Source organism: Perca flavescens, chromosome 21, assembly GCF_004354835.1.
Source record: "Perca flavescens isolate YP-PL-M2 chromosome 21, PFLA_1.0, whole genome shotgun sequence".
In the NCBI taxonomy this organism is placed as follows: Eukaryota; Metazoa; Chordata; class Actinopteri; order Perciformes; family Percidae; genus Perca; species Perca flavescens.
The window spans coordinates 19,451,422-19,478,066 of NC_041351.1; the positions used below are offsets into that span (position 1 = coordinate 19,451,422).

The 26,645-nt window shown below is 42.1% G+C and overlaps 1 protein-coding gene across 3 annotated transcripts; it reads right to left on the reverse strand.

Annotated features, from left to right (window-relative positions):
* Positions 1-7: 7 nt before the first annotated feature.
* On the reverse strand, positions 8-26,029 carry mrtfba (myocardin related transcription factor Ba). 3 transcript variants are annotated; one of them, XM_028567481.1, is made up of 17 exons: positions 25,845-26,029; positions 20,586-20,673; positions 17,276-17,500; positions 12,488-12,553; positions 12,286-12,341; positions 11,223-11,298; positions 10,864-11,025; positions 10,458-10,630; positions 10,148-10,291; positions 9,796-10,043; positions 9,128-9,299; positions 7,248-8,222; positions 6,983-7,105; positions 6,100-6,249; positions 5,783-5,917; positions 5,554-5,614; positions 8-4,389 (listed from the first exon to the last, which is right to left on the reverse strand). In XM_028567481.1, the coding sequence occupies exons 3-17, from the start codon at positions 17,427-17,429 to the stop codon at positions 3,878-3,880; spliced, it is 3,207 nt and encodes a 1,068-aa protein (XP_028423282.1). In that variant the 5' UTR covers positions 17,430-17,500; positions 20,586-20,673; positions 25,845-26,029; the 3' UTR covers positions 8-3,877. The 3 variants fall into 3 exon arrangements, with proteins under 3 accessions (XP_028423282.1, XP_028423283.1, XP_028423284.1); XM_028567482.1 differs by lacking the exons at positions 17,276-17,500; positions 20,586-20,673; positions 25,845-26,029 and adding an exon at positions 13,682-13,778; XM_028567483.1 differs by lacking the exons at positions 12,286-12,341; positions 12,488-12,553; positions 17,276-17,500; positions 20,586-20,673; positions 25,845-26,029 and adding an exon at positions 11,932-12,266.
* Positions 26,030-26,645: the final 616 nt, after the last annotated feature.

Here is a 26,645-nt window from a genome sequence, read left to right on the forward strand (position 1 = left end):
AGAGGCGTTCACAGTACACCAAATTTTATTGACACATAAAAGGCATACAGTACTCATATACATCTTTTGGAGTATTTACAAAATGAACCCATGGATGTTACACATGTAGAAAAATATGCATTACATCTATATAAATATGTACACAATGTGCAAAACATATGGCATACAAACAAGCGGCATGGCAGGTGGAGATGGAGAGGAGAATCGGCTAAAATGAAAGATGTACATTTCCCCAAAATATATTTTTTAATGAAACGTCTTCTCCACCAAAACATGTACAATGTTTACATGACGATAAACTGCAGGTGAATGAGGACAAGGTGAAGTCAATATGGGGAAGCCCGAACCAACGCCTGTTACCCTCCACTATAAAAGTAGAGAAGTTGACGGAACCCTTCAGGCATTCTTCAGATTGACTCTGCCTCCACAAACCTCTAAATTAAGAGTTATTCAAACCACCACTCCGATATTAAGTGCTTCTGAACTTATAAATTACCTTATAAACTGTATTACTCTGTAGTAGAGGTTGGTACAATGATAAAAATCAAGGCAGGATCTGACTAACTGTACAGTACAGTATATCAAGGGAGAGCAGCCATTATTGTTTTCAGCTGTCCCTGTCTTGCCAGTCACCAACCACAATTGCCAACGTTAAGTGGTGTCACATCGAGCGTAAATCGCATACATGTGTAGATTTACTGCAGCCAAGAGGTGTGTGCATGTCTGATATGAAAAATATGAAAGAGAAACTCCGCAAACCAAAAATATACACATGAAATCCTCAACAGATTTTTACATTAACTGAAAAAAAGATTAAATGATTTTTCTTTTCACCTAAAAAAAAAAAAAAAAAAAAAAGTGATGCATACAAAAACGTGAGAAAATAAAGTAAATGTGATAATATGTTCCACTGCCTTTTTTGGCAATAAAATATCAAATTTGACAGCCTTAAAAAGGTGTCAGACTGGAGAGGAAAAAAAAACTATTATCTTGTCATTTCTTTGAGGACACACAGGAATCAACTAGATATGTTACTGTTCATCATATGTAGGATTAACACAAAAGAAATACAACTAGACCGAGCAACCCAATGGAACTTAACCAACGGTGCCAAAACCAGGGGTGCCCAGGAGAATGAGGTGAGAATGGGGATTAAACAGGTGGTTTAACTTGAGTTTGTTTGTAAGAAGAAAAAAAAAAAAAGCTCCAAATACTGCACAGCCCAGGGTCTGTGCAGTATTTGGCGCAACACTTTTAGGTGGTCAAATGTTTTGGATTTGGGTGCATCCATCTGATCTGATGATAAAGGTGTAACTGCAGCAGTAAGAGCATCGTACTTCTTTGACAAGACAGTGTTGACATAAAGGGCTCCAAAGTATTGCTGATGAACACAGCAATTCAGCATTACACAGGCAGAAAATACATTTAAAAACACAAGAAGAAGAAAAAAGCCCCATTTTAAATTTTGTTCCTGCTATAAATGCCCCTGAAAATGTGCCACAACAGAAGAGAGGAGGCGCCCTCTAGTGCCAATGGACGTAATGACAGATTTAAGTGGTTAAAATGTACTGAAAATGTGATTTAACTGGACATGACAATAAAAAAAAAAGAAAAGAAGAAAAGACAATTATAAAAGGAATCTTATATTAAAGTGCCATACAGTAAGACTGCTTCAATCCCAGAACAACATCCTAAACTGAGATACTAAACCAGTAACTCAATACTTAGGCTTAAAAAGAAACAGCAAGTGGGACATGATGCAATCTGTTAAAAATAAACATCTGGAATTTATGACAGCTTTAAAAGTAGCTAAGCCCTCTTCACTGTGTATCACACCTTAAAGGTGTCTGTGCATTTTGGACTATAGGACACCAACTGAACAACAGATAAAAACAGTAAACAGTCATCAGAAGCTTTTTGAAGAGGGAAGTTTTGAATATGTCAGATGATTTGATTTCATTGATATCATCAAAATTTCTTCAGACAACTTGTGGGCGACCGGCTGAGAAAAGAGCTGGAAACAGCTCGAGATTAAACGTGAATACAATCATGCACACAGAGACACGGGTGGACATGCAAAAGACGGGAAGACAAATCTTCACACGTACACACACTTGCCTGCTTCTGCCCACTTGGTCAGGAAACTAACTTTGGCTACAGGCCACAGTAGCTGATGCATCACAAGTTAGACTATTTCACCAGTCTTACCTTAGAATATTGTGATTCGTCCAAATTGTGGTAACAGGCGCACGCACGCGCGCGCATGCACACACACACACACGCGCACACACACACACACACACAGCTAGCTATAAAGCTAATCTCCTCCAAAGACATCTTTATTCCTTGATATAACTTGCACTTCACACCTATTCTGGATGTTTGTCTGCATGTCTAATAAACTGATATTTGTTCCCTTTCCACCGTTTTATTAGTCAGTTTACTATTGGAAGAAGAAAAAAAAAAGCTGCCAACTTTGTGAGTGAAGTCCCATTTTTCAAAATTACATTCAAAATAAGATACCCAGACAACAACCGCAGTATCTCTGGAGCTATTGGCCACACGATCTTTATGTTGATCACAATCGTATTGATCACTTCATAGCAACGATCACTTTGGATATGCAAAGTTCACATTTCCTTGATTTGAGGTGAATAAGGCGCATCGCCAGATCTCGCCGCCTCTTAAGTGCATAGCTCTCACACAGATTGAGGAGCTTCCTCCTCTCGTCATCAGACTGACGTCTTTGTTCTTTACAGTCATTGGTTCATCAGCTTGACCGCGGGGGTCGCGATAGGTCAGGAGAAAACAGTCACATCTGACACAACGAGTCAGATTAGTCAGCAAACGAGTAACATACAGTAAGTGGTAGACTGGACCAGTGTGAACAGAGGATTGGCCTCCTCTTGGTTAGAAATCCCTTGAAAACTTAGCTCAGTGACCGACTGGGCACGTCTGGCTTCCAATCACAAAAGGAAACAAACTGCTTAGACCGGTTTAGTCTAAGCTTCCCCGGGTGAAGTGCTTAGTGGCCGAGTCTGTACTGACACCATGACGCATTCATGTCCCAGGCCGAGCCTCGTAGGAATTTTTATTGAGAATCTAATATAACTTTATGTTTATTACGACTAGATTTCATCTGGAGTCTGTGAGCTGTCATTAAGAGCGACACGGTTATTGTGTTGTAACGACCAGCTTTCATGACCTAGGATGGCACGGTATGCTTCAGTGGAACAAACGCCTACGCATCACACCACCTCCACCCTTTTACATTGAGTTACTGTGGTTACATAATAAAATAAACACTGTGTTCGCAACCGGCCAAACCTCCAGTAGAAATAAAAAGAAGGGAAAAGTTAAGCTGTATTAGTGTGATTTAAAGAGTATTTACAAACAGTCCGAGCGACCAGTGTTCGTTTGGCTCCGTCTCTTCGTCTCTGTAATCAGGCGATCATTAAAATCATGACGCATCAGACGCTGTCAAAGTCTAGCCTGCTTAAAATCTTCATCACTAAAGCGATGGGTGACCACAATCACCTTAGTGACGACGTTATTGTGGTTGTTCAGCCATTAGTGGCCGTCTTTTAAAGCTGTGCAAACTCCTGCTTGTAGTTCAACTTGAATCAGTGCACTGCCTGTACAGCATCTCTTACTGTAGTATAGTGGGAATATTACAGATGGTTTGGATGTACTGGTGAGAGTGGTATGGCACAGAAATGCCATCTGTTCTCCTTATTTAACATGTTAGAATGTAACCTCTTTGTGGCTGCCAATCCCTTTCTTCTTCTCTTTATCCATCCATCTCTCACTCCTGACTGACCTGCTCTGCCAACTCCCTGGACAGACCGGCTTTCTTTTTCTGTCATCCACCCCTCGGTCAGTCCCAGTGCAGCTGCAGGTCTTGTGTATCCAGGAAGTCCGTTGGGATCCCCAGTGGTGTGAGTGCGCCAGCAGGACCTGGCGGCATGGTGAGGTCCAGCCACTCCATGTTGTCCAGGCCTGGGTCAGACAGACCCATGTTGAGCGAGGAGGGCGAGGAAGAATCACAGAAGGACAGGTCTGATGTGTCCATGGGAGAGTAGGGCTGTTGCTCCATCAGCTGGGCCTGCAGCTCCTCCATCAGGCCCTGTGTGCGCGGGTCTGACGCTGGCGCCGTTTCAGCCAGTGTGTTCTCCAGAAAGGCTTCCAGCTGATTGTCTGTGGCCAGCGAGGAGAGGCTGGGCAGGCCGTGGTCCATGATGGGGCTCAGGGTGGGCGGAGGAGCCACCTGGATCTGTGGAGGCGGCCTGGAGAGAGCGGTGTTGACCGGCAGGGTGGAGATGCTCGCTGTGACTGGGATCGTCTTAGTGAGAGACACATGGGGGTCCTGCTGGATAAATGGAGTGATTTCTGGAGGAGGAAGAGGATAAAAAAAAATATATATATATATATATGAGAGTTTAACCAATTTTTTTTTATTAATAAACCTTTATTTATCCAGTTAAACTGTTTGAGAACAACTTCTCATTTAGAAACATGACCTGGCCAAGAGGCTACAGAATGAGGGCTTCTCTGAAGACTGGCACTGGCCAATTTTTGTAATCACATTGTACAGAACATGCTTTTACAGCGGGACTCAGGAACTGATACTAAAGATAACCCTGAACCTTTTAGCTAACTATTTCAATCATTTATTCATCAACTTTAGCTAATTATTTCAACTGCTTATTTGTTACTTGTATCTTCTTATTTCAACCATGAATTCATTACTTTTAGCTAACTATATCAACCATTTATCCATTATGTTTAGCTTCCTATTTCAACCATTTATCCATTTTGTTTAGCTTCCTATATCAACCATTTATCCAGTACTTTTGGTCAACTATTTCAACCTTTTATCCATTACTTTTAGCTAACTATTTTAACTGCGTATCTGTTACTTTTAGTTTCCTATTTCGACCATGTATTCATTACTTTTAGATACTTATTTCAACCATTTATTTATCAATATTAGCTTATATATTTCAACCATTTATTTATCAATTATAGCTAACTATTTTAACCATTTATCTATAACTATTAGCTTCCTACTTCAACCATTTTCCATTACTTTTAGCTAACTATTTAGACCTCTTTGCTTCCTTGGTAACTAGTTTTCACACACTCCCAATTCTAACATGTTCACGTGTTACAGCTGACTCAATTAATACATACATCCATCATACGTCAAATCATAGTCAAATCATAATTTTATTTTTTTTTCCCAATTCCTTGAGCTACTCAACAATCTTCCAAGTTAACTTTTGGCAACTGCAGAAGGAACCCCTGGGGTACAAGTACCACTGGTTGTGAATTACTGGTCTACATGTTGCTGTGGTTGAGGAGGAGCCTCTGTCATATTAGCCAAGACAAAATAAATATCTAAAATATCTAAAAATCAGTCCAATTCTGTTAACATAAACTGTAATGTCACCAAACTGAAGACGCAGCATTTCCCTGGGACTAGAACGTTTTAAACTTGCTCATACTAAACAGAATGTTCTGGATGTGTACTGTCAGTGTGCACTTTCTTACCTCCACTCTGTATAAGGATGTCAAACAAGTCATCCATTTGCTGGCTGGTTGCCGTGGGAACCTGAAAAGGCAGTAAACTAAATTAAGAGACTTGCTGCTGCTCAACAAAAGCGAAACAATTCCTTATGGCTAGAAAACTGAAAATAGTCTCAAGCATTTTTTTGTATTCTGAAGGATACAGTGGTGCCTAGTGGTGTGTGAGCTGGGCTGTGGCTGGTGCGTATCTAACCTGTGAAACATTGTTGATGTGCAAGTTGCGGCTCTGTTTGATGGCGTCCTCGTAGCGGGGAGGCTCTCTTGTCTTGTGAGGCTGAGTAACAAGGGAGGTGGGCTGAAGGATGAAGGTAGGCTGGGGAGAAGGAGACTAAAAGAATAAGAGAGAGAGAGATGGAGAAAACACCGGCAGAATTAAGAACCGTCTGAATGGTTACATTGGGAAAATTGTTTAAATTAAATAGTAACTTATCAAAAAGTATTCAGTAAGTAGGACGACAGATCGAACCAAACTAAGCCCCGTCCCCTCCAGTAATTACTCAGCACCGATACCTTATTGTGGGGTCCGTTGGAGATGTTGTGGTTGGGTGAAGCCCGTGGAGAGACCCTGTTCTCTGGTGAGCTTCTCAGGAAACACTGGGGATTCATCTCAGGCCTAGTCTGGTTCTCCAAGCCAGTAGTGTTATTGCACATAGTCAGAGTCTGTCAACACACAAGACAGAGTCTAACATCAGTGCTGTTTTTTAAAGGAGGAACTGAAGCTACAGCAAATGGGACGTAGGACACACACAACTTTGTAGCTCTCACATAGAGCTACAGTAGTGGAAAGAGTAGAGTTTCATTAATTATCATCTTAAATATCTTGTGGCGCAGCTGACCCACTGGATTTCTGTTAAATTGTAAAACAAGCTAAATCTGAAAAGTAAATACGTTTTTACTAAGACATATGATCATGACTAATTCACAAGCTGTGCGCTACAAAATAAAGAGTAATGGTTGTGGTCAAAGATAGCATGTCTCACATCTCACAAGCAATACTGCTGAAACAAAACAAATGCTCACACTTTCTGGTTACAGTTTCTCACGTGAGGATTGGCAGCGTTTCTCTGTTTAACATCATTGAAAATATATATATATATAATATAAATAATAATATCATCTTTGGTACTTGGTTCTTGGTTCGGTGAAATTGCAATCAAGTCCAAAAAATAAATGAATTAGTACAAATAAAATAATTCAAAAAGATTTATCGATAATCAGAAAAATGATCAGCTCCAGCAGTACTTATCCAGTTACCATCATAACTGGACACATTACTGTCATAGGACTGTGGCAGATAAGCATGATTATTTTAGGCAAGACAAAATGGCACAGTAGTGAAAGTCACTAGCATAATTTCCCACAGAAATGCATCCAACTGCGTGGCGTGACTGACCTGTAGCAATGGGTTGTGGTTGGTTAACTGCTGGCTGGGTGCCGTCTCCAGCTTAGTGGTTTGCAGCTGAGGAACTGAGGCCTGGACCAGGCCTGGATTTGAGACTGTGGCCTGAAGAACAGGCTGGCATAAGGGGAGAGGGTGTAAGAACATAATTGTGAGTCTACACATCCAGTTTTCAAATTTATCAACCCCTAAAGCAGGTAAACAGTTCTCTAACAGACACCACTACACATGAGGTCACTCTACGTTACTGCAATCTTACCTGCAGGCTGACAGTGGAGCTTGGCAGCTGGATTGCAGTAGCGTTTTTGGGTAGCGAGACTGGGAGGAGGATCCTCCCAGCCTGGCCAGTCGGGGTTAACAAGGTCTGAGGCTGACCCAGCACCTGGGACACCCCACCTGGGTGGCTGATGAAGAACTGCTGCAAGCTGGGGGCTGCAGGTTGGGACTGTGGCTGGGTCTGAACCTTGGGACTTCTCTGTGATGGGGAGCGTATCTGTGGGCTGTTGGTTATTTGGGGCTGGGTTTGGGGCTGGATCTGGTTGATGAGCTGGGTTTGGGTCTGGAGCTGGAGCGGTTTGACAGAAGAAACAGTCACATCCTCCAACTTGACCACTGTTGGCAGGGGAGAGAGAGTCTGCGAGCCCAGGATACAGTTGGGGATTGCATGTGTAGTGGATGAACAGTTCGACAACACCGCACCCTCCATTTTTATTACGTTTGAGTTCAGGACGGTGGGAACAGGATTCATGGCAGGTACAGAAGTGAGTTTGGGAGACACAGAGGCAGAGTCAGCGGTGCAGCCACCCTGGCCTCTCTTCTCCACCTCCAGCTGCATCTTCAGCTCCTCCACCAACCTCTGCTCCTGCTCCAGCTTCCTCATCAACTCCACTATCTGCTGCTCCTTCTCATGGAGCCGCCTGTCCTTTTCCTCCGGGACGTGGAAAGACGGGAGAGGTGCATCCTGCTGGAGGGTGGAGCGATCAGTGGGAATGGGTGAGACCGGCGGTGTGGGGTTAATGCTCTCTGAAGCAACTTGCTGGACTGGAAAAACTATAGCAGGGGTTGTAGTGGTGGTGGTGGTGGTGACCTCCATGGGCATGGAGGAGAAGGGGGTGGTGGTAGGAGCAGAGGTGCAGTGATTGTCCTGGAAAGGCTTCAGTTTTTCTATCAGATCGGTCTTTGTTCCTGACACTGGGAGGCCACGCAGCTTTAGCTCCAGTTTTAGCTCAGCCACCTAGAAAAATACAAATATTATCATGTCATCAATTCTGGACTAGCGCCAGAAGAGGTGTGCAACTGATTTTAAAGGAATAGTTCAACAACTTTGCGTTTTTTTGTCCAGAGTTGAGGAAATGAATGCCACTCTCATATCGGTTTGGTAATTATGATCATGCAGCCAGTTGCCGATTAGCTTAGCACACACACTGGAAGCAGGGAAAAACAGCTAGCCAGTCTCTGTGCAAAGTTATTTTTTAAATCTGCCATCCAGCACCTCTGAATTTCACCTTTTACTACGACTATTTCTTGACTGGGCCAGTCAGTTCCTGGAGTGTAATCAGTGGAGCAACCACCACAAACAAAACTCCAGGATGTCACTGATCTCGGCAAAGATATGATCCATCACATAACCACAAATTAAACCACAACTGTTACACTTTTTTTTGCACAGATTACATGGCAAGACACTGTATATGCATTTATAATACATGTGTTTATTAGTTAGTTTATTTAGAGGTGCTGTTATGCAGATTTAGTTAACTTTGGACGGAGCAGGGCTACCCATTTCTCCTGCTTTCCCCTGAATTTAGTATTTTTTAATCCAATGCAACTTTGAGAAAGAGAAAAAAAAAGAGATTTGAAGAATTGAACAAATGTTAAGTCAGTGCCCTCAGGTTATCATTGCTTTATGAAACTTTCAAATGACTAGACAAAACCTTGTTAGATCTTTATGTGGGGTTATCAGATTTCAAAAAAAAAAAAAAAACATTGCTGTACGTGTGTAATATTTCGACTCGTTCAGTTTCAACAGCTGAGTGGGCCCAAGAAAGGGTAATTTCTCCCTTTAGGCTACAATTTTAACTTTAATTTCTAAGCTGCTGCTGGTGAGGGGTTTGCCGGTACAAGTGGGTTTCCAAATACCTTCATCTCCTCCAGGTTGGCAGGCAACACTCCTGGCTTGCGGTTCGAGAGCGAGTTGTTTGGACGAACCGGAGCTGGAGTCACGGGGGGAGGTGGAGGAGCGGCGGGCAAAGACACCACGATTGAGGTTGGCAGGCTGCCGGCGCTGCTGCTCTGACCCTCGGCCACAGGCCTACGGTGAGTAAGAGACACAAAAACATGAGGTCATTGTTACTTTAGGAAATAATTCACAATACTTCCACATCACGTGAATAAGAAACTTATTGGAGAGACCATTGAAGAGGGAGAGAAAGGCAGGAAACCAAGAGAGGAAATCTGTTCTCAATGTGAGCAGACCATCCATCCTGTGCCCTGCGCCTCACTAACAAAGCCAGTCAACCAAACCACAGTGCAGTAGTTCAAAGGGAGCTTGGCCATGCTGCCGCTGTGAGGACGGTTATAAAGACAGCAGTTGGCGAAACAACATCCTGTTACTTATTGATATGATTAGATGCAGAGTTGTTATTGGAAACTAGCTAATGGCCTTCTGGGTCATCAAACACAACTATATTTGGCTTGCTTTCAGGTTTTTAGATTTAGAGTTATGAAGGCAAGCCAAAGCAGACCAGAAATTAAACAATACAATTACGATATCTTTTTGCATCAGTTTTAATGTGTTATATACATACTTTAGTGGTGCTGGTAATATAGTCTGGTAGTTGTAGTGCTGCTGCTGCTGGCTAAGGATCTGCAGCTGAAGGAACAACTGCTGTTGCTGCAGCAGTCGGGCATAAGAGGAGTCCATGGGTGCTTCACTGGCCTCCTGCTTCTGGTCTGGGGGAACATACTGGTGGTACTTGAGCTTTTTCACCCTGGACTTGGGCTCTTTGCTCTTCTTACTGCGGCTCTTCTCTGAGGGAAACTTCTGCTGGCTTTGCTGTAGTGGGAGGAAACAGGGAAAACATATGGTTTGTCCAGCAGCATTCAAATGTTACAGTAAGAGGTTATATTGTATTTAGAGGTGGAAAAAATTGCTCGTACTTTCACCAGTGTTGGGCCTGGTTTGGAAGGAGCACCTGTGGTGAATGGCTGCGCAGGAGTGAGGGCTGGGCGGCTGGCAGGCTGCTCAATGGTAGACATCGCTTTCATAAAGTCCGTTGCTGCTTGTGAAGCACTTGGGAAGGCCTGAAGAAACATAACAAAAAGATACATAACTGCAAAGCAAACACTGGACTTATTATAATCGCTGTTAAGTCCAATATCAATCTCATTAATTTATAAGAACCTGGGGCTATTAGGCCAGGCGTACACAAACAGCACTACTACTACTACTCCCACTACTGTATCTGACCTGCAGCACTGGTGGTGGTGGTGGTGGTGCTGGGGCTGGAGAGGGCATCTCTGGCACTTTGTTCTCTACGGGAGAGGGGACAGAATTCTGAGACTCCTGGCTGGCCGGCTGCTCTGGTGACAGGGCATCGCTGCTGTCTTCATCCAACACTTTGGGATAATTCACCTGACCCACTAAGAGACAACAACAAAGTCCAGCATTCAACCACTCAATGTTTCTTGTATCTCTTTGCCAGTAACACACAACTTTTATCATTATTTCTCTCCAATTCCCTGCATGGTCGATCAAACAATGACTTCTTCTGCTGACGGGTTTCATTCATTCGGGTAGGGAATGCTCTAAAAGCACAGGCTGTCTAATATGGCAACATTTGCGGTTTTATCATCACTGCTGCCACGTCTCTCACCAATGATGGCCTGTTTAACGCTGGAATCCACAGGCAGGATGTTTTTCTCCACCAGCTCCATGGGGCCGGGTCTCTGGGCTAACATCTCGTTCAGGTTGTCGGCCAGCCGGGCCCTCTTTAGTCTCATCTGGGTGGCCTGTAGTGAGGGTTCTGCTCCGGTCTCTTGAGGAAAAGACACAAATACCACACATAGAAGTCATACTGTATACTGTCAGCTTGTAGATTTCTTGTTTGCTGTGCTGTTTTATAGCACCGTTTCTGGTGCCAATTTCAATTCTATGATGTTTAAAAAAAGGTCCACGAGGAACATTAGATAAAACAACAAGTGTTTGTAGTGAGAACTAGAGAATTACCAGTACCTTGCAGGATGTGCATCCTGACCAGCTCTGCTCTCTCTGGACGGCTGCGGATCTTGTGCTTGAGGAAATTCTCGGTCTAGAAGAGAAAGACGGACAGTCGGTAAATCATGTAAATTAAGTATTCATACAGACATTACAAAACGAAATTCAAGGACTTTGAAGTACTTTTTTTTTTTCATTTTCAAGAACTTCACTCAAAGCAAATAATTCATTTCATGCATTCATTTTACACACTAAAATACGAGAGGTCTTTGAGCATACAGTCATAAATGTGCACAAAAATATTAAGTCCATTTGTGGCCGGGTTGGCGATAACTTGAGAAGCACTCGTGTTTTATTATTAATTAAAAATTATAAGGTTAATTGGTCAGTAGTATGTGACACAACCAAATTCATAAATATCATCTGACAGACTGAAAGTCTCAAAATCCCACGAGTGCTTCTCAAGTCATCGTGACAAACGGCAAGACATTGTCTGTCACAGTCACACTGTCACTACAGTGATTATTAGCTGTAGTTCTGTCAACACGGTTACTTTGTTAGGACAAAATAGTAAGTGCTTGTAAAACGCGGAGATCTTGTTTTGTGATTCAACAGTACTACCTATGTATACCCGCCGGCTCTATTAATAACATTCAGACGAAGAACGAAGACAGAGTGCATAGACGGAAAAAGTCTATCACACCAGCATTGTTCACCGGCTGCTTACAAGATTTCAGCTTTTCAATGTACACTTCCCTGGCATATTCTGTTTTCGGTAACAAGCTCATCAAGGCGAGAGAAAAGGAGAGGGAGATGGCAACATGTCAGAATTTAAAAACAGAAAAAGCTTGACTTAAACAAAATGTAAGACAGCGGTATGTGGTACATTTGACCTTTTTGAGGACTTTTTAAGCACTTTGTTATAAAAGGGGCTATTTTCAAGGTAATCCAGTACTTGATTGTCCCCCTCAAAATTCAAGCCCTGTCATCCTCTGTTCTTTTCTGCTCGATTGAGTGGACTGGATTTCCTCTGCTTCTCAAGTCCACAGTTGGCACTTCATTCCAAAACTGGGTGCCTTACCCTGGCTCTCTCCAAGCTCCGGATCTGCCCATGGAAAGCTGCTGGGCTCTTCAGAGCTGCAACACATAACATTTTCATCAATGCATAAGTCTGAGCACAACTTCAAAGACAAACGATCTAGATGAAAATCATATATCATACACCCGCCCACACCACATTAGCTGTTTGTGAGTGATGGACAACTGGCAGTGCTGATACTCACGTGGCATGATGCCCTGTTCCACCAGCTGCTCCCGGGTTCGCCTTTGCTGAAGCCTCAACTGCAAGACTGAAAACAAAAAGGGGAAACATGTTATAAAAGAAAAACAGGCAATTTGATTGTAATGTTAATTTAGAAAAAAAGGAAAAACATGAAAAGATAAATGAGGGGAAGCAGACAAGAATAAACAGATGAGGTAGTATATAAAAAATAAAATAGGGTAGAAAATGACATCAAGCTGAGATGGTAACCACATACTAACCACTCCCCACCCCCTGATACACCACTCATATCCTGCTCTCTAGCCATTAGGTTGACGACATACGATAACGTCTTTCTACAGGGGACATTTTGCACTCAGGGTGTAAGTTATCCTTCCAGTCAATAACATTTAAACATCGGTTACATACTTCAGTGCATGGTAGTGTGGTGGAACTTTACCAGCTATTCCTACGCTTCCATTAAAAGCCTGCAGAGGATTTTTCTCCTGCAACCCAGTGCAACTTTAGACCTCAGTAGTTGTTTAAGAACGGGATGGTGTTTTGTTCTGTTTTCCCATAAGCCTCTCTTCACCTGGGTATGAGATTTCAGTTATTATCTGCTCACAAGCTGCTGCTGCTGCTTTTAAGTTTGGACCACTGCTACTAGAGATGGCCCAATACCATTTTTTCCTTCCTGATACCGATTCTGATTCCTGAACTTGCGTATCGGCCAATACCGAGTACCGATCCGATACCAGTGTGTCATATTATGTTTTAACAGCTGTATACTACTATCCCTGTATGGATGTGATGTGATATGATTTCTATCTTTGTTGTCGGTCTGGCTCAGGTTAAACTCTTTGTGAAACATGAACAAACACAAACAATGAATGCCCCGGAACTTTCTTTTATTCTCCAGTTTGACAGTCAGTTATAACGGAAAAAGAACATAAACTACTTTAACGTAGATTTTCTTTAGGGCTTTATGACGTGGTATCGGATCGGTGCATAAACTCCAGTACTTCGCGATGTCAATACCAGCGTTTAGCGATACAGATACTAGTATCGGAACATCTCTAACTGCTACCCAAAAACAGTACAAGGCAATCACAGGAAACCCACCAGCAAAATACTAGTTATATTCAAGCTGGCAAAAGCATTAGCCTACTTGAGTTGAGGAATTAGCATAACAACGACAAAGAAGAGGAGTGCTCACCTGCTCTGAACCTAGTGCAGTCACTGTGGGTCTCTACCTCCAAACAGGCCATTGTCTGAGACTGAGAGTCCTGGTCTATAGAGCAGTCCAAAATACAACTGAGTGATTAAGCCATTTCATCCCAAGGTTAATTTGGCCTATTAAAGCCCAAAATATGTAGATTATAGTCATATCCTCTCTCAGCCACGGTGCAACATGATCATCCAAATAATAAGAATCCACAGCGCTGTGAAGTTTCTAAGGATTAGAGAAGCAACATTGGGTCCGTCCTCTATCCCTCCCTGACTTTTTTTTTTTTTTTACTGCCACAACCCCCTCCTACCCTCCTAAGCTTACTTCTCTTTCTTACTCAGCCAGTTTGGGGTGGTTTTTTTTTCGGGCTGTGGGCGATCCCAACAGCCTGATGTGACGTCTTCCCTGGTTCCTTGTAAAACTACTGAGGAACAGTCTGAGTCAGCACTGACTAAGGACAAAGGACAATACAACAAATCAAAACAACTGGATCTGACAAGCTGAAAAGACAAGCTTGTGGCAACAACACAAGTGTTTCATAGCTTTAATGTTATCTTGTTAGTGGGCCTAAAACATAAGGATGTGTCATATTAAGTAGGAGGAGGTGTAGATTTGCACAAATTAAACACTGACCAGGAGTACAGACACTTCTCCATTCACAGAATAGCGTGTGTCAAAAAATCCCAGGGAAATTATACCAGCTGTCTTGCTTCAGCAGGAAACAGCTGGCCTCACCAACATTAACATCTTTTGTCTCTCTAACCTCTTTGGCGATACACATAAACTCAGTGAAACTCTTTCTCCCAGGGTAAGACTGATTGCATTACTTTGGTGGCTATGCAAAACTGTCCTACATCAATATGTCATAACCTGCCCCTTTTGTGTACTCTGACTGCAGCTTTAATATCAACTAGAGCTGTGGTGAAACATTTACAGAAAATATACTCTGGCTCCTGTTTATATAGACAGTGTGCAGGCCTTGTTGAAAAGGGCCTATGGAAATGAGAAACAAACTATTCGGACCCCAACTAGACTCAGTAAATAGTTAGAGAAAGGTATGCAGCGGTGACATGATTCTATGGTGATATATTTAGACTTCCAGTCAGTGGCATTGTCCTCGATTCCTCCGGGAAACGCTGCTCAGCCTGACAAACACACTGACCTGTGACCTAAGCAGACTGAGGGGAGAGGTGGATGACATGACTGAGCTGTTTATGCACACAGAGACAGGCACGCAGTCAGCAAGTCAATGAAGGAAACCCAAGCACATGCATGAGGAATTGGTCTGTTTCACCTGCTTTTAAAACCGGAGCTTTTACTATTATCTAGAGGTGGATTTAAAAAATATTCTCATCTAAGTCAGCAAGAAAGTGAATAAGCACATTCCCAAAACTCTGCACTATTCCTTAATGCAACCTAATAAAAGTACAGTAAAATAACAAAACTGACATTTATATATATTTTCTTTTAATAATCAATCAATCAAAATCCCTACACCAGTAATGCAAACAACCAGAGACCCCACAATAGGTCAGCCTGTGTTGTTTGTGTGTGTGTGTGTGTGTGTGTGTGTGTGTGTGTGTGTGCAACAGGGAGGGTGTGTGCACCCTCAAATGACTCTGGCCTATTTTTGAACATCTGACTAAAGTCTGAATTCCAAAAATAATTCAAATACAACAGAGAAAGCAGTTTCTCAACAATTTCTTTAAAGAGTCAGACTCTTATTTCAGGCAACATTCACTATTTATAAACTTCAAAATGAAAATACTGTGGACGAAAGTTTGCATTCTATTTTGGGAAGTAGCCGATTATCATTCGGAGATATTATTATATACATTTTAGTTGTTTCTAGCTTGTACACTCCTTTATCCTCTTAGCAGGCTTTTGCTTTTATCAATAACCTTATTGATTTCACATAATGTGCTAGCGTTTACTGGCCAGACTCTCGTTCCCCTCACAACACACACGCAGCCCTGAGTATTGACGTCCCACTCTGCTGAAAGAGCAGTTCTCCCAGTCCCTCCAGACTCTCTGAGCTACAGCCTCCTGCCCCACACAACTGAAGTGGTCTTAGACACACAGACCTGTCATGATGGTAGACAGATCAACACCTGCATGTTAAAACCAATATGAGAGAGGCGACTCTGTGGTTGGCAAAGTGCTGGGGACGGCTCAGAAGGTGGAAAGTATGAGGTGTGTGTTCTCACTGGAAGGGAAATGACAAAAGCCAAAATGATGAGTGGGTGCTACTACTGTTGACATTCCACAAAAATGTTCCACAGGCGAGACATTTCACGACGCTCTCCTGCAGGCAGCAGCAGCCACCGTGCACGACAGCACACAATCCTACAATTATCCAACACGTGTTTAATCCCCAGCTCTGGCTGAACACCCAGCGTTTGTTGACTGACAGATTTTTAGGAGCGTAGAGTGATCAATATCACAGTGACTGCACTGAACTGATCTCCCTATACCATCTAAGCCATGATTAGGAACTGGCAAAGGCAGCAGTGAATCTAACCCACTCCTAAAGCCTGTTAATCGCGTACCCATCCATCAGTGTCTGAGTCAGTCCTATGTGGCTGCCAGAACACCATCAACATTGTGACGGTAATGTGAAGCTAACATGCAGGCTGGATCGCGTGATGAAGATGAATTTGTTGCGCGCTGCACAAAAGAAAAGCTGATGGAAGTTTCACTTACTTTTATGGCCCATTTTGAGCTTAATAGTTGATTAATGCAGTACGTGCCTGTGTGCATGCATAAACAGCCAGAGTTTTCTCTGCCATTATACAGCTTAGGCCTATGTACGTAAAAACAATGTGGAGAGCGTCTGGACGAGCACGGCTGCATATTGTGCACACAGCGGCAGCAGCAGCAGACACGTTAGCGAGTGTGCGTGGAGAAAGAGGGTTTGTCGGTAACTCCTCAAGACCAGAGCCAAGATCCTGTGTCTTGCTCGCTACCTATTGGTTGAAGTGAAGGGTGTTAGCCATGGAGCTAGCGACAACTTCAGCACAGGCTCACTAACTTAAGGTGGGTTGACCTTTAAGCTATTCCCATTTATGTGACAAGCTGCTCCAAGTTTTGCATTAGTGATATCTCTCTCCCTCACAACAACCACTTAGCTTTACGCAAATAACTGCGCAATGGCGTCACCGATATGCAAAAGAGTGTATGACGTAATTTGCACCAAAGCGCTCTGAAAACCCTGACAGTGTCTATGTATGAAGGGTATTTAAGGCTAAACAAGGCTGCCATAAGTGTCTCCATGTTGGAGGTTTGCAGCAAATACAAAGAGCGTAATGTTATTATATACAGTATATTGGCTGTCAAGTTTGAGTTTGATTTATGTGGATGTTTAGTGAATCTGTTTAGGGTGACAGATGGTCTGTGTCTTTTTGTTGCCTTTTTATAGTATCGTTCAATCACCCTGCTGAGAGGCAGCTCCTTAGTTTTCTCCAGAAGGAAGAGGTGAAGATATAAATCTCTTTTAGGTTACTCTTCCATCATGGTGGATTGTTTAAATGCATCTTCGGTTTTAGCATACCATGACAGGCCTGTACAGCAGCAGGTCCTCACCATTTTTCCGTTCGTTGAGTGGAGGCAGTGGCTGCAGCGACAGCTCCTCCAGCTCATGGGTCACCGCCTCGCTCTGGGGACTGGCCAACAGCAGACTCGACATCTCGCAATCCCCCTCTGCTCCTAGCTGCCCGTGAGACGCCTGGAGCTCCATCTTGCCTCAGGAGGGGAGGCCAGTAACAGGGGGTTCTGGTCACCGTCCCTTTGGTTGTGTCTCGCTGCTACCTGTGTGGATACAGGAAACAAGAAGAGAGAGAGAGTGAGGAGGTAGAGGAAAATCTAGTAACCGCTTTGCTCCACTCACTGAAGAAATCAAACAGGAGGAATACATCACTCAAGGCCATTTTGTGGGCTCCTCATGGACATCAGTAATTCAGAAAAATAACCATCATCATGTTGGTATGACTATTTCGCCTCAACTGGTGAAATGCTAAGAGTGGCGTTTCATTTGGGCCATCTGGAAGAGCTCAGTCGCAGCCGAAATTATTCATTAAACGAGCTTATACTGAATAATCGCTTCAAACCGCTGCTCGTGAGAAACAAGGCCAGTTTGTGCATGAATGTTCTCTCTGTACAGACAGGCTTCATAATCTGAAATATGACGTCGCTGTGGCGGTTTCAAACAGGGGGAACGGAAACATTTCGGGAACCCAAAACAAACAGTTTAGTATCCATGGCTTCCCAACAGCCTCTTAACCGGCAGATGATAGACTGCTCAGTCTGAACATGCATGCTATTTAACGCTCTTCAGCAGCACCCACATGCAGCCATTCAAGGACCTAGGCACTCTTTACTAACCACCCTGATGTGCTGCTTTTGGCTGAGAACCACTTTGTTCCTGTGGCTGCTTTTAGTTCTCCCTGTAGGTCCTTAAAAGTGCCAAAGGCATTAGACTGTGGGACTTAACTGGACTCAGACACATTTGGTTTCAAGTTCAACATGTCTGAATGTTGTCCATTCTGGTTGCTGAATGCTGATGCCATGTCATGTATCCAAACACAACAAATCCTAAATCCCATATTTCATCATCTCTTGTTCTGCTTTTAAAGTTTGTATCGTAATCTATATAAAAAAAAAAAATGCTCCTTTGTGCAATAAGTAACATATATCTTCCCAGGCAAGCACACACTGATTTTCTGCTGTTTGCCAGATGTGAAGCTCTTCATTTTTCTGCGTCCTCAATGATAAGTTTAGAATTACATTATTATTAATATATTATTAATAACATTTCTAAAAGTCTAACCAGAGTCAAGGACTGCAAATTAGCCTACGGCTAGAAGTCCCACATACGTATGCTCTTATGCATTGTAAGAGGAAGTGGCTATTTTTTCAAAAGAAAATTCTGAATTGTTTTTTGAAACTATTTTTTAATTAACCCTAGACATACATTACTGTACATGTCACAAGTGTAATGCACAATAGACGCAGCCTCTGTTTATCATTTTAAAATTTGACCTGATACCAATATTTTATGCTGTTGCAAGGGAAAAAACTAAAACATTCCAATAGTACACAGTATTTCTTGGTATATACTGTATAATTAGTAGGTTTTTCCTGGGCTGGGTTTACATAAATATATATAATAATGGTGTGGTTTGTCTATATAGATTTTACCTGATGAATGTGACTACAAGTAATTATTTCACAGTCAGAGTTTAAGATCTGACGCCTGTCTTAAAGACTTCCTGGTGTACTTTGTAGTAACTGTTACCTGCTATATCTGTGACATTTTAGGAGGGTGCATTCAGCAACACCAATCAGACATCATTGGAGTCAATCCCAGTTCACTTGGCATTTACTGACAATTTGAATGGGCGAATGTTGACTCTGGCAACCACTGCAAAATGACCCCACTCTCTGAAACTTGGCGCTGGTCCGCAGCCACTTTCTGGCCCCTTAATGATGATAAAACACCCTACTTCAGACGTTACTCGGGCCTTGGTGTTTAAACCTCAGCGTTTTTTTGTGACAGAACTGCAGTAACAGATCTCCAGTAACAGCACCTTTAGTGACTAACCAGTCTCTGCTCTGTAGCCTGTAAGTACTTCCTATAGATTACAAAAAAGCTGTGCCTCCTGTGCTGTGAGGCCTTCTGCTTTGAATTTTCTGGGTCAAGTCTGTTGGAAAGGGGACTCTGGTCAAGTGCTATTCATCTCTCTCAGGTTCTCTTTCAGTGGCAGTAGAAGGTCGTTAAGCAATGAAATCGTTTAGTTTCGTTTCTTTGAAGATTATTTTGGGGGTATTTTGGCCTTTAATGGATAAGACAGCTGAAGATAGTAAAGTGCGAGAGAGAGAGAGAGAGAGAGAGAGAGAGAGAGAGAGAGAGAGAGAGAGAGAGAGAGAGAGAGAGAGAGAGAGAGAGAGAGAGAGAGAGAGAGAGCCCGGGGCAGAATCAAACCCAGACTGTTGCGGTAAGGACTAAGCCTTAGTACATGGGGCGCATGCTCAACCAGGTGAGCTACCAGGGCGCCCCGTTAAGCAATGAAATCTAACATCAGCCAGTCAGGTACTGGATTTCAGTCTTCACCGCAGAAATAATCTTCTTTCCCCTCAGTTTCTCTAGAGTTGGAACACAAACTGCGACAGAAAGTTGAACAGCACTTCATTCCAATTTTGAGTTTATGGACCGTCATGCAGAACAAATATCCTTAGCTAAATGATTTTTAAAAAGGTAAAATGGTTATGCGATCCACATTTGGATTGGGATGTTTGATAATACTGGTTTCACTTAAGAATTTGCAAATAAGTACACTAATAGAGAAAATAATGAGAAATATATTTCAGAGTGCATCACAACCGGTTAAATGTGATTGTGTGCTTCCTATGCATGGGTGAGAGTAGGGGCTGGGCGATATGGAGAAAATCAAATATCACGATATTTTTGACCAAATACTTCGATATCGCAAAGATATTGTAGGGTTGACAATTATTGCTTGCCCAAAATATTTACACAATGAGGTTTGTGATAAATAATCATCAGTAATGTAGATATAATGACTAAGTGGGTAAAGGCAAATAACAGAACAGCTGGAACAGTCTGGTAGGTTCAGAAAATGACATCACTTTACTGTAATGCAGCTCGTAAAACCAGGAAAAGACAACACTTATGTCATATTATGATATTACAATATCCAAAATCCAAAACAATATCTAGTCACATATCACGATATAATATAGATATATTGCCCAGCCCTAGGTGAGAGGCCCAACTATACGGAGACGAACCAAAGGCTTGGTTGGTAATTGTCTAATCAAAGTGTTAATGAATGAATAATATTAATACTCCTTCCGTTGATGAGTTCATGCCTACCTGTAGTGGCAGAGGACAGCAGGGGAGAGCGGAGAGAGACGCCCGGGCTAGTTGCTGTCAAGAGTCACACTAAGCCATGGAGTCAAACCTGGTAGGAGAGAGAAAGGAGCAAACATGAATAGAACAAATATAACTAAATGGTGTAGCAGGATTTTACCTCCACCCTGCATACCCACTAGATTGCAGTTAAATAGTATGTTCAGTCCTGTAATGTCTTTCACCATTATATTTATTTTTTTAAAAGGGAGTTTCTGTAAAAAAAAAAAAAAAAAAAAAAAATCTTAAAAAAAGACACAGCAGAACCACGCTACAAAAAGTAATCCATTTTAAAAGGGTCAAAAAGGGGGGCCAACTACAAAACATTAAATATGATATTACACTTACCAATTAAAACCCATTAAAAAAAAATGAAATAAAATTGCATATACAGACACACACACGCCGTGGCGGAGCCCACACTGCTGTCGCTTGAAGATAAATGGAGAATAAACAGATGATGAGTACCACTTAAAGATGCCTGAATAAAACAAGCCGACACTCAAGGCTCCATCGAGGGCTGAAATTCGACGTGCACAGGTTGCTAGGAAAACCTGCAGTGGTCTCTATGACAATGAAGTGGATCCTCCGTGCAGAGACAATAGAACCTCTAGGTACTGATGAATGAAGAGTTGTAATGTAGCATCACGCTGCAGTTTGCACACACACACACAAGCTTTCAGGACACTTGCTTAATATACCTAGATTATGCATCAATTTATTGACACTCAGGGGAGATAGTGCTCTTGTACTGCACATCTGATATTTGCCAGTAATGTTTCTTTATGTAGGTTTCTCCCTAAAAAAATGGCAATGAATTTTTAGGTATGGTTTCCTGAAGCTGTTCTAGAACATTTCCTCTAGTTTTGACAGCAATACAAATCTTAGGGATGAACGCTGACTCCTTGCATGTGTGTGACATGGGAATTGAAAAAAACAATCACATAATGACATAAGTGTGTATTAAGACCAAAAACCCACTTCTGTCAAATAATCAATTTGATGAACAATACATGGATAGATTTCAATTGGCGAGAGTGAAAGACAAGAGACAGGAAGTGATGAAAGGATTCCACCCGTCAGAGCACTACATGCTGTGTGTTTTTATGTGTTGGGGAAAACGAAGGTGGGTGTGAACGAGTGTGTGAGAGTGAGAGAAAGAAGGCTATGAAAGAGGAAAGAAGGAACAAACAACTGTCACGGCTGATAGGGCGTTGTGGGATAAACATCGGAGCTGGCCCAGCAGAATCAAAGAGCAGATCCAGATGGCAGGCGCCATGTTGCTCTGCCCTGGACTGCTCTTTTAATGGCCCGGGGCAACAAGAACCATGTGTCTTATCAAAGGGTAACACACACACACACACACACACACACACACTTAGAGTCGAGGTTCGGGTAGGTCAGCAGTACGATATTATTCTGCTACGAGGCAGTGCCGTCCTTTTCTGCCTCAGGTTGTGTTTGGTATCTCAAACTTGTCACAGGTGATGTGCAGGGTCATTGCAGTGGTCCATGCTTACGTCAATCATCAACATTGCATTGTGCAACCACAGTAATTATAATATTGACAAATGTACTCTTCCCTGTCAGCACATACTAGCCTGTTTTCTTGCTAAACGTGTTGCCAACAACCTGTGCTCTGGTCTTATCAACATGTCATCAAGACAAATGAATAAAGAAGGTCATCATTGTAGAAAAGAACTTTACCAGAAACATCAGAAACAAGCAGCTTTTATTATTTTCAAAGAAAAATAAAACTGGTAGGTGGTATCGGTGCCACACAGACAATGATTGTCAGAGGCAACATAAGTTAATCTTTAATCAGTATTTGTACAACTAGTGAGCTGGGAGTATCAGTCATACACTGGTCAGACTTGAAAGGTCACAAAAACTGGACAGCCTGTAAGTGCCTGAAAAGTCAAGGGCCTGGAAAGTCCAAGAGCCCCACTAGACACTCAACCAAAAGATCCGACATACTGACTAACAATGCCATCTTCCAATCCCTGCGCTCTCGGTGAAAGAACTAAAAATGCAATTGTTGTTAACAGACTTCTAAATGAGACATTTTACTTATGGGACACTAACATTGCCATTATTCAAAAGGAATTCAGTTTGATATTGATTGGAATATGCTTATTGTGGAGCTAAGAGCATTGCAAGCATCTTGGACGAAACCAAATTAACCAGGCGGGGTTTGTGATTAACTGAAAACAAAAAAGTGGTTTCAGGTTCCATCTAGAGGTGCAACGATGAATCGATTAGTTGTCAACTATTAAATCAATCGCCAACTATTTTGATAATCGATTAATCAATTTGAGTCATTTCTTTTAATAAATAAAAAATAATAATAATAAGATTTCTCTAATTCCAGCTTCTTAAATGTGAATATTTTCTAGTTTTAGACAAAAGAAGACCTTTGAAGACATCATCTTAGGCTTTGGGAAACACTGATCCACATTTTTCACCATGTTTTGAAATTTTTATAGATCAAACAACTAATCGAGAAAATAATCGACGGATTAATCGACTATGAAAATAATCGTTGGTTGCAGCCCTAGTTCCATCTGTGTTTTTATAATCTGCAGCAATAGAAGATCAGTGTTCAACTAGGTAATCATTTGTGTCAGCATTTTTGCAGTATGATGACAGTATCTGGGTGTGTATGCACCCTGGGGCTTTCTCTCTCACAACCTTATAAAGGCTTAGACATATGCTGTGCAGGTGAGAGGCTTTATGACCTTCAACCGCAGAAGTCTTCCTGATTGTCTTAAGGCTGACACGATTGAACAAAAACAACAAACAATATGCCAGCCAGTATTTCACAATCCTGTTTTTAGCAAAACAATCATAATTGCAACCACAGAGCTGTATCCACAACAGTGACAAACACAGAGAAACCACTTCCCAGTGTCTGCATACTGACAAGAAGAGGTCACGGGTCACCTTTACTACAAATAGGCCTGGCTGTGAAGCCTTCACGTGATAAGTACCACCCCCCCCCACACACACACACACACACACAAAAGATAACTGAAAACTGCAGCCTTTATCTAGGAGCTAATAAACCATAAACAGTCAAGGAAGTCTGGTTTCTGTTAAAGGATATAAACATAACACTGTCAATTGCCAAAGAAAAAAGAGCATGTGATAAAACACTGACACAACCTTATCGTGCAAATCACAAAAAAACAAATAGGCTTACCATTAAAAGAACAACTAGATATCCTATCTCCTGGATGATTCTTAAAAAAGAAAGACCTGCTGCTGATTACCTACAGGTGTAACGATACATCGATTTGGATCGATATATCAATCTAATCCTCAACGATATTATCGATACAAAGTGAAAATACTGATACATATTGTCATCTTTATCAGTACATATTGTATCGTTGTCCAAAGAATCAATATAATATTGTGATAAAACGTGTGATTTACAGCCCTATGATTAACCTTGATGATGTTACCTATAAGACATTCATTCTGTAATTATGTGAGATGCTGAGCAAATGTAGCACGCGCGCGTGCGCACGCGCGCGCACACACACACACACACACACACACACACACACACACACACACACACACACACACACACACACACACACACACACACACACACACACACACACACACACACACACACACACCAACTACAGTTTGAGTCTGCAGTGTTCTGGATCTTAAATAGACCACGTCTGGTTCCAACAAAAATGCCTTCTATTATCCAGAGATAAGAGAGAAATGATGTCATCGCTGTGGCTCAGTCCCTAAAGTCGCTGCTCTGCTCTGTTCCCACAGACACACCTGTGGTGTTGTTTCCTTAGTGGCTGCCTTTGTGGACTTCGTTGAAAAGATTTTCTAAAACCAGTACAAAAGGCTCAATGGCTAGAAGCCAAACACCATGGGACTGTCTCACGACAGAAAAGAAGGACCACTCCAGCGGCTACATGGCCAAACTTCAACACCGAGTGTGGACTGCAATGAAGAATTACGTAGGCTTGTTATGTAAAGTAGTTTCTGTGAAATTAAAACAAATCTGATTTAAATGGCCCGGGTGGCACACTTTTTTGTGGGTACTAGATGTCATAACTAATAACTCCTGCAACTCAGTAGAATCTGATTTGCCACAATCACTGTAAGGGGTAAAATAGTCCTATACTAGAATATTCAAAAATTATTGGAGGAAAATTGGGTACTATGCAAGCACAGTTGCCTACATTGTGATATTTGGTTTTATTTTCATTCAATTCACCACAGTGAAAGACATGGAAACCCTAGTCTGAAGTGGTCTGAGCAGACAGTCTCTTCCTGCAAACTAATACTGCAGTGGGGGTTGAAATAAGCAAAACACATAGGGATATATGGCTTACAGCCTTGGGATAATTACCTTCCCACCCAACCATAAGCATAGTCTTTAAGTTATAGGCTAATAATTTACACTTTTCAGTGACAGACTTCGACTGGATAGGGCCGTCTCTGAAACCACCACATTCTACATCCTGCCTGTCTGGCTCACACAGACCGCTTTGCTGCGGCACTACCTCACTTTCCTCGTTTCAATCGATTGTCAATTAGGCAATAAGATAACCATCGGGTGTGTGCACGCCACGGGGGCGTCATTTCACAGCGTGCGTGGTTAGTATTACTCGAGTAATAGGGCTGCCAGTGCCAACTCACAATGTAACGTCATGCTATGTCCCAGCATTCAGAGAGGTAATGGCAGAAATAAACATACAGTGCACCACAGTCACAAATAATACACTTGACAACAAACGGTAGCTAGTTTAAACGGCAAGAACACATTTTTCTAGGGAGGTATTGTTTACTGACACGGCTGTTAGCTCCAGCACAGCTAGTTATAGCAGTGGTGGATGCGGGTCGGTGTGGGATAAGCTAACGTTGGCTAGAAGCCAACGTTGTCTAGAAGACAGGTGAGTGAGTTGCAGACACTGCCAGTCATACATGACGATGAAGCTCTCCCGCGTCAATCATTCCGAGGACTAAAAATCATATCTCAGGATTAGTTACAGTCAAACCCTCGTTGTTAATGCGTTGCTGTACAGTCTTACTAAGCCTAGTCTGCTGCTTCTGTCTGTATATCACGGACGCAGTGCTCAACAACAACCTCCACAGTTTCGCTAGTTAACGTTAGCTCGGTTTAGCTAACAAATGCTAACATGCTAAAAACAAGACAGCGCCGAGCCGGGTCTGTGGTCTTACCGAATTGCAAAGACTTGAACCCCGAATCTGTCCGAGGTCTTGTTTAGGATGACATATCCATGAATGTCAGCGAAAGTATCTTGTGTATTTAGTTTTTTTTTCCTCTAGCTGTGTGATTGAAGTTTATTTCGCGGAGTAAAATGGCTGCGACTGGTCTAGGTTCGGATGCAGAGTGACGTAATGACGCTGTAGTTTAGGAAGCCTTGGGGGGGGCTTCAGTCTGTCCTCTTCATAAACGAATATTATATAATATGTGTCCTCTTTACCGTTAAGCATATGAACTGACCAGTTTATTTTTTTTTCTACTAAACTACATCACACCACCACTGTTTTTATTTTTCAATTGTTTTCGCCATTGTTTTTTTCTCATATATGATTTGGTAGTGTTGCATAACTTCTTACCGTGTAGCTGGTATACACCCGAGGAGAATAAAATCAACCATCCTCATTCTCTCCCGCATACCGCTATGCAGTGAAACTAAAGCAATCATCAAATAGAGACTGGCTGGTATTTTAAGGTGCTCAACCCAGAATTGTTCTGTTATTAATGTACTGAACACAACGCTACCACTTGTGTGTCCTGTGTCTTGAAGTAGTGCATCAGAAACTGAGCACAAGAGCAACACAATGTTCTGAAATGGGTGATTCCAACTGTATTTTAGTTCTAAAAAAAATATAAAATTCCTACATTCAAACTACAAAAGTGTTGTGTTATCAAAATATACTTTAACTACCAAAACTGAAAGTACTCATTATGCAGAATAGCCCATTTCCCAATCATAAATATTATATTACTGGATT

Coding starts and splice junctions, on each gene's coding strand:
- mrtfba (XM_028567481.1), bottom strand. CDS start 17,429: ATGGAGCTCCAGGCGTCTCACGGGCAGCTAGGAGCAGAGGGGGATTGC. Junction 12,554..17,275: donor ACTCAACGAACGGAAAAATG/GTGAGGACCTGC, acceptor TTTTGTTTTCAG/TCTTGCAGTTGAGGCTTCAG. Junction 10,044..10,147: donor CAGGCCCAACACTGGTGAAA/GTACGAGCAATT, acceptor CTCCCACTACAG/CAAAGCCAGCAGAAGTTTCC.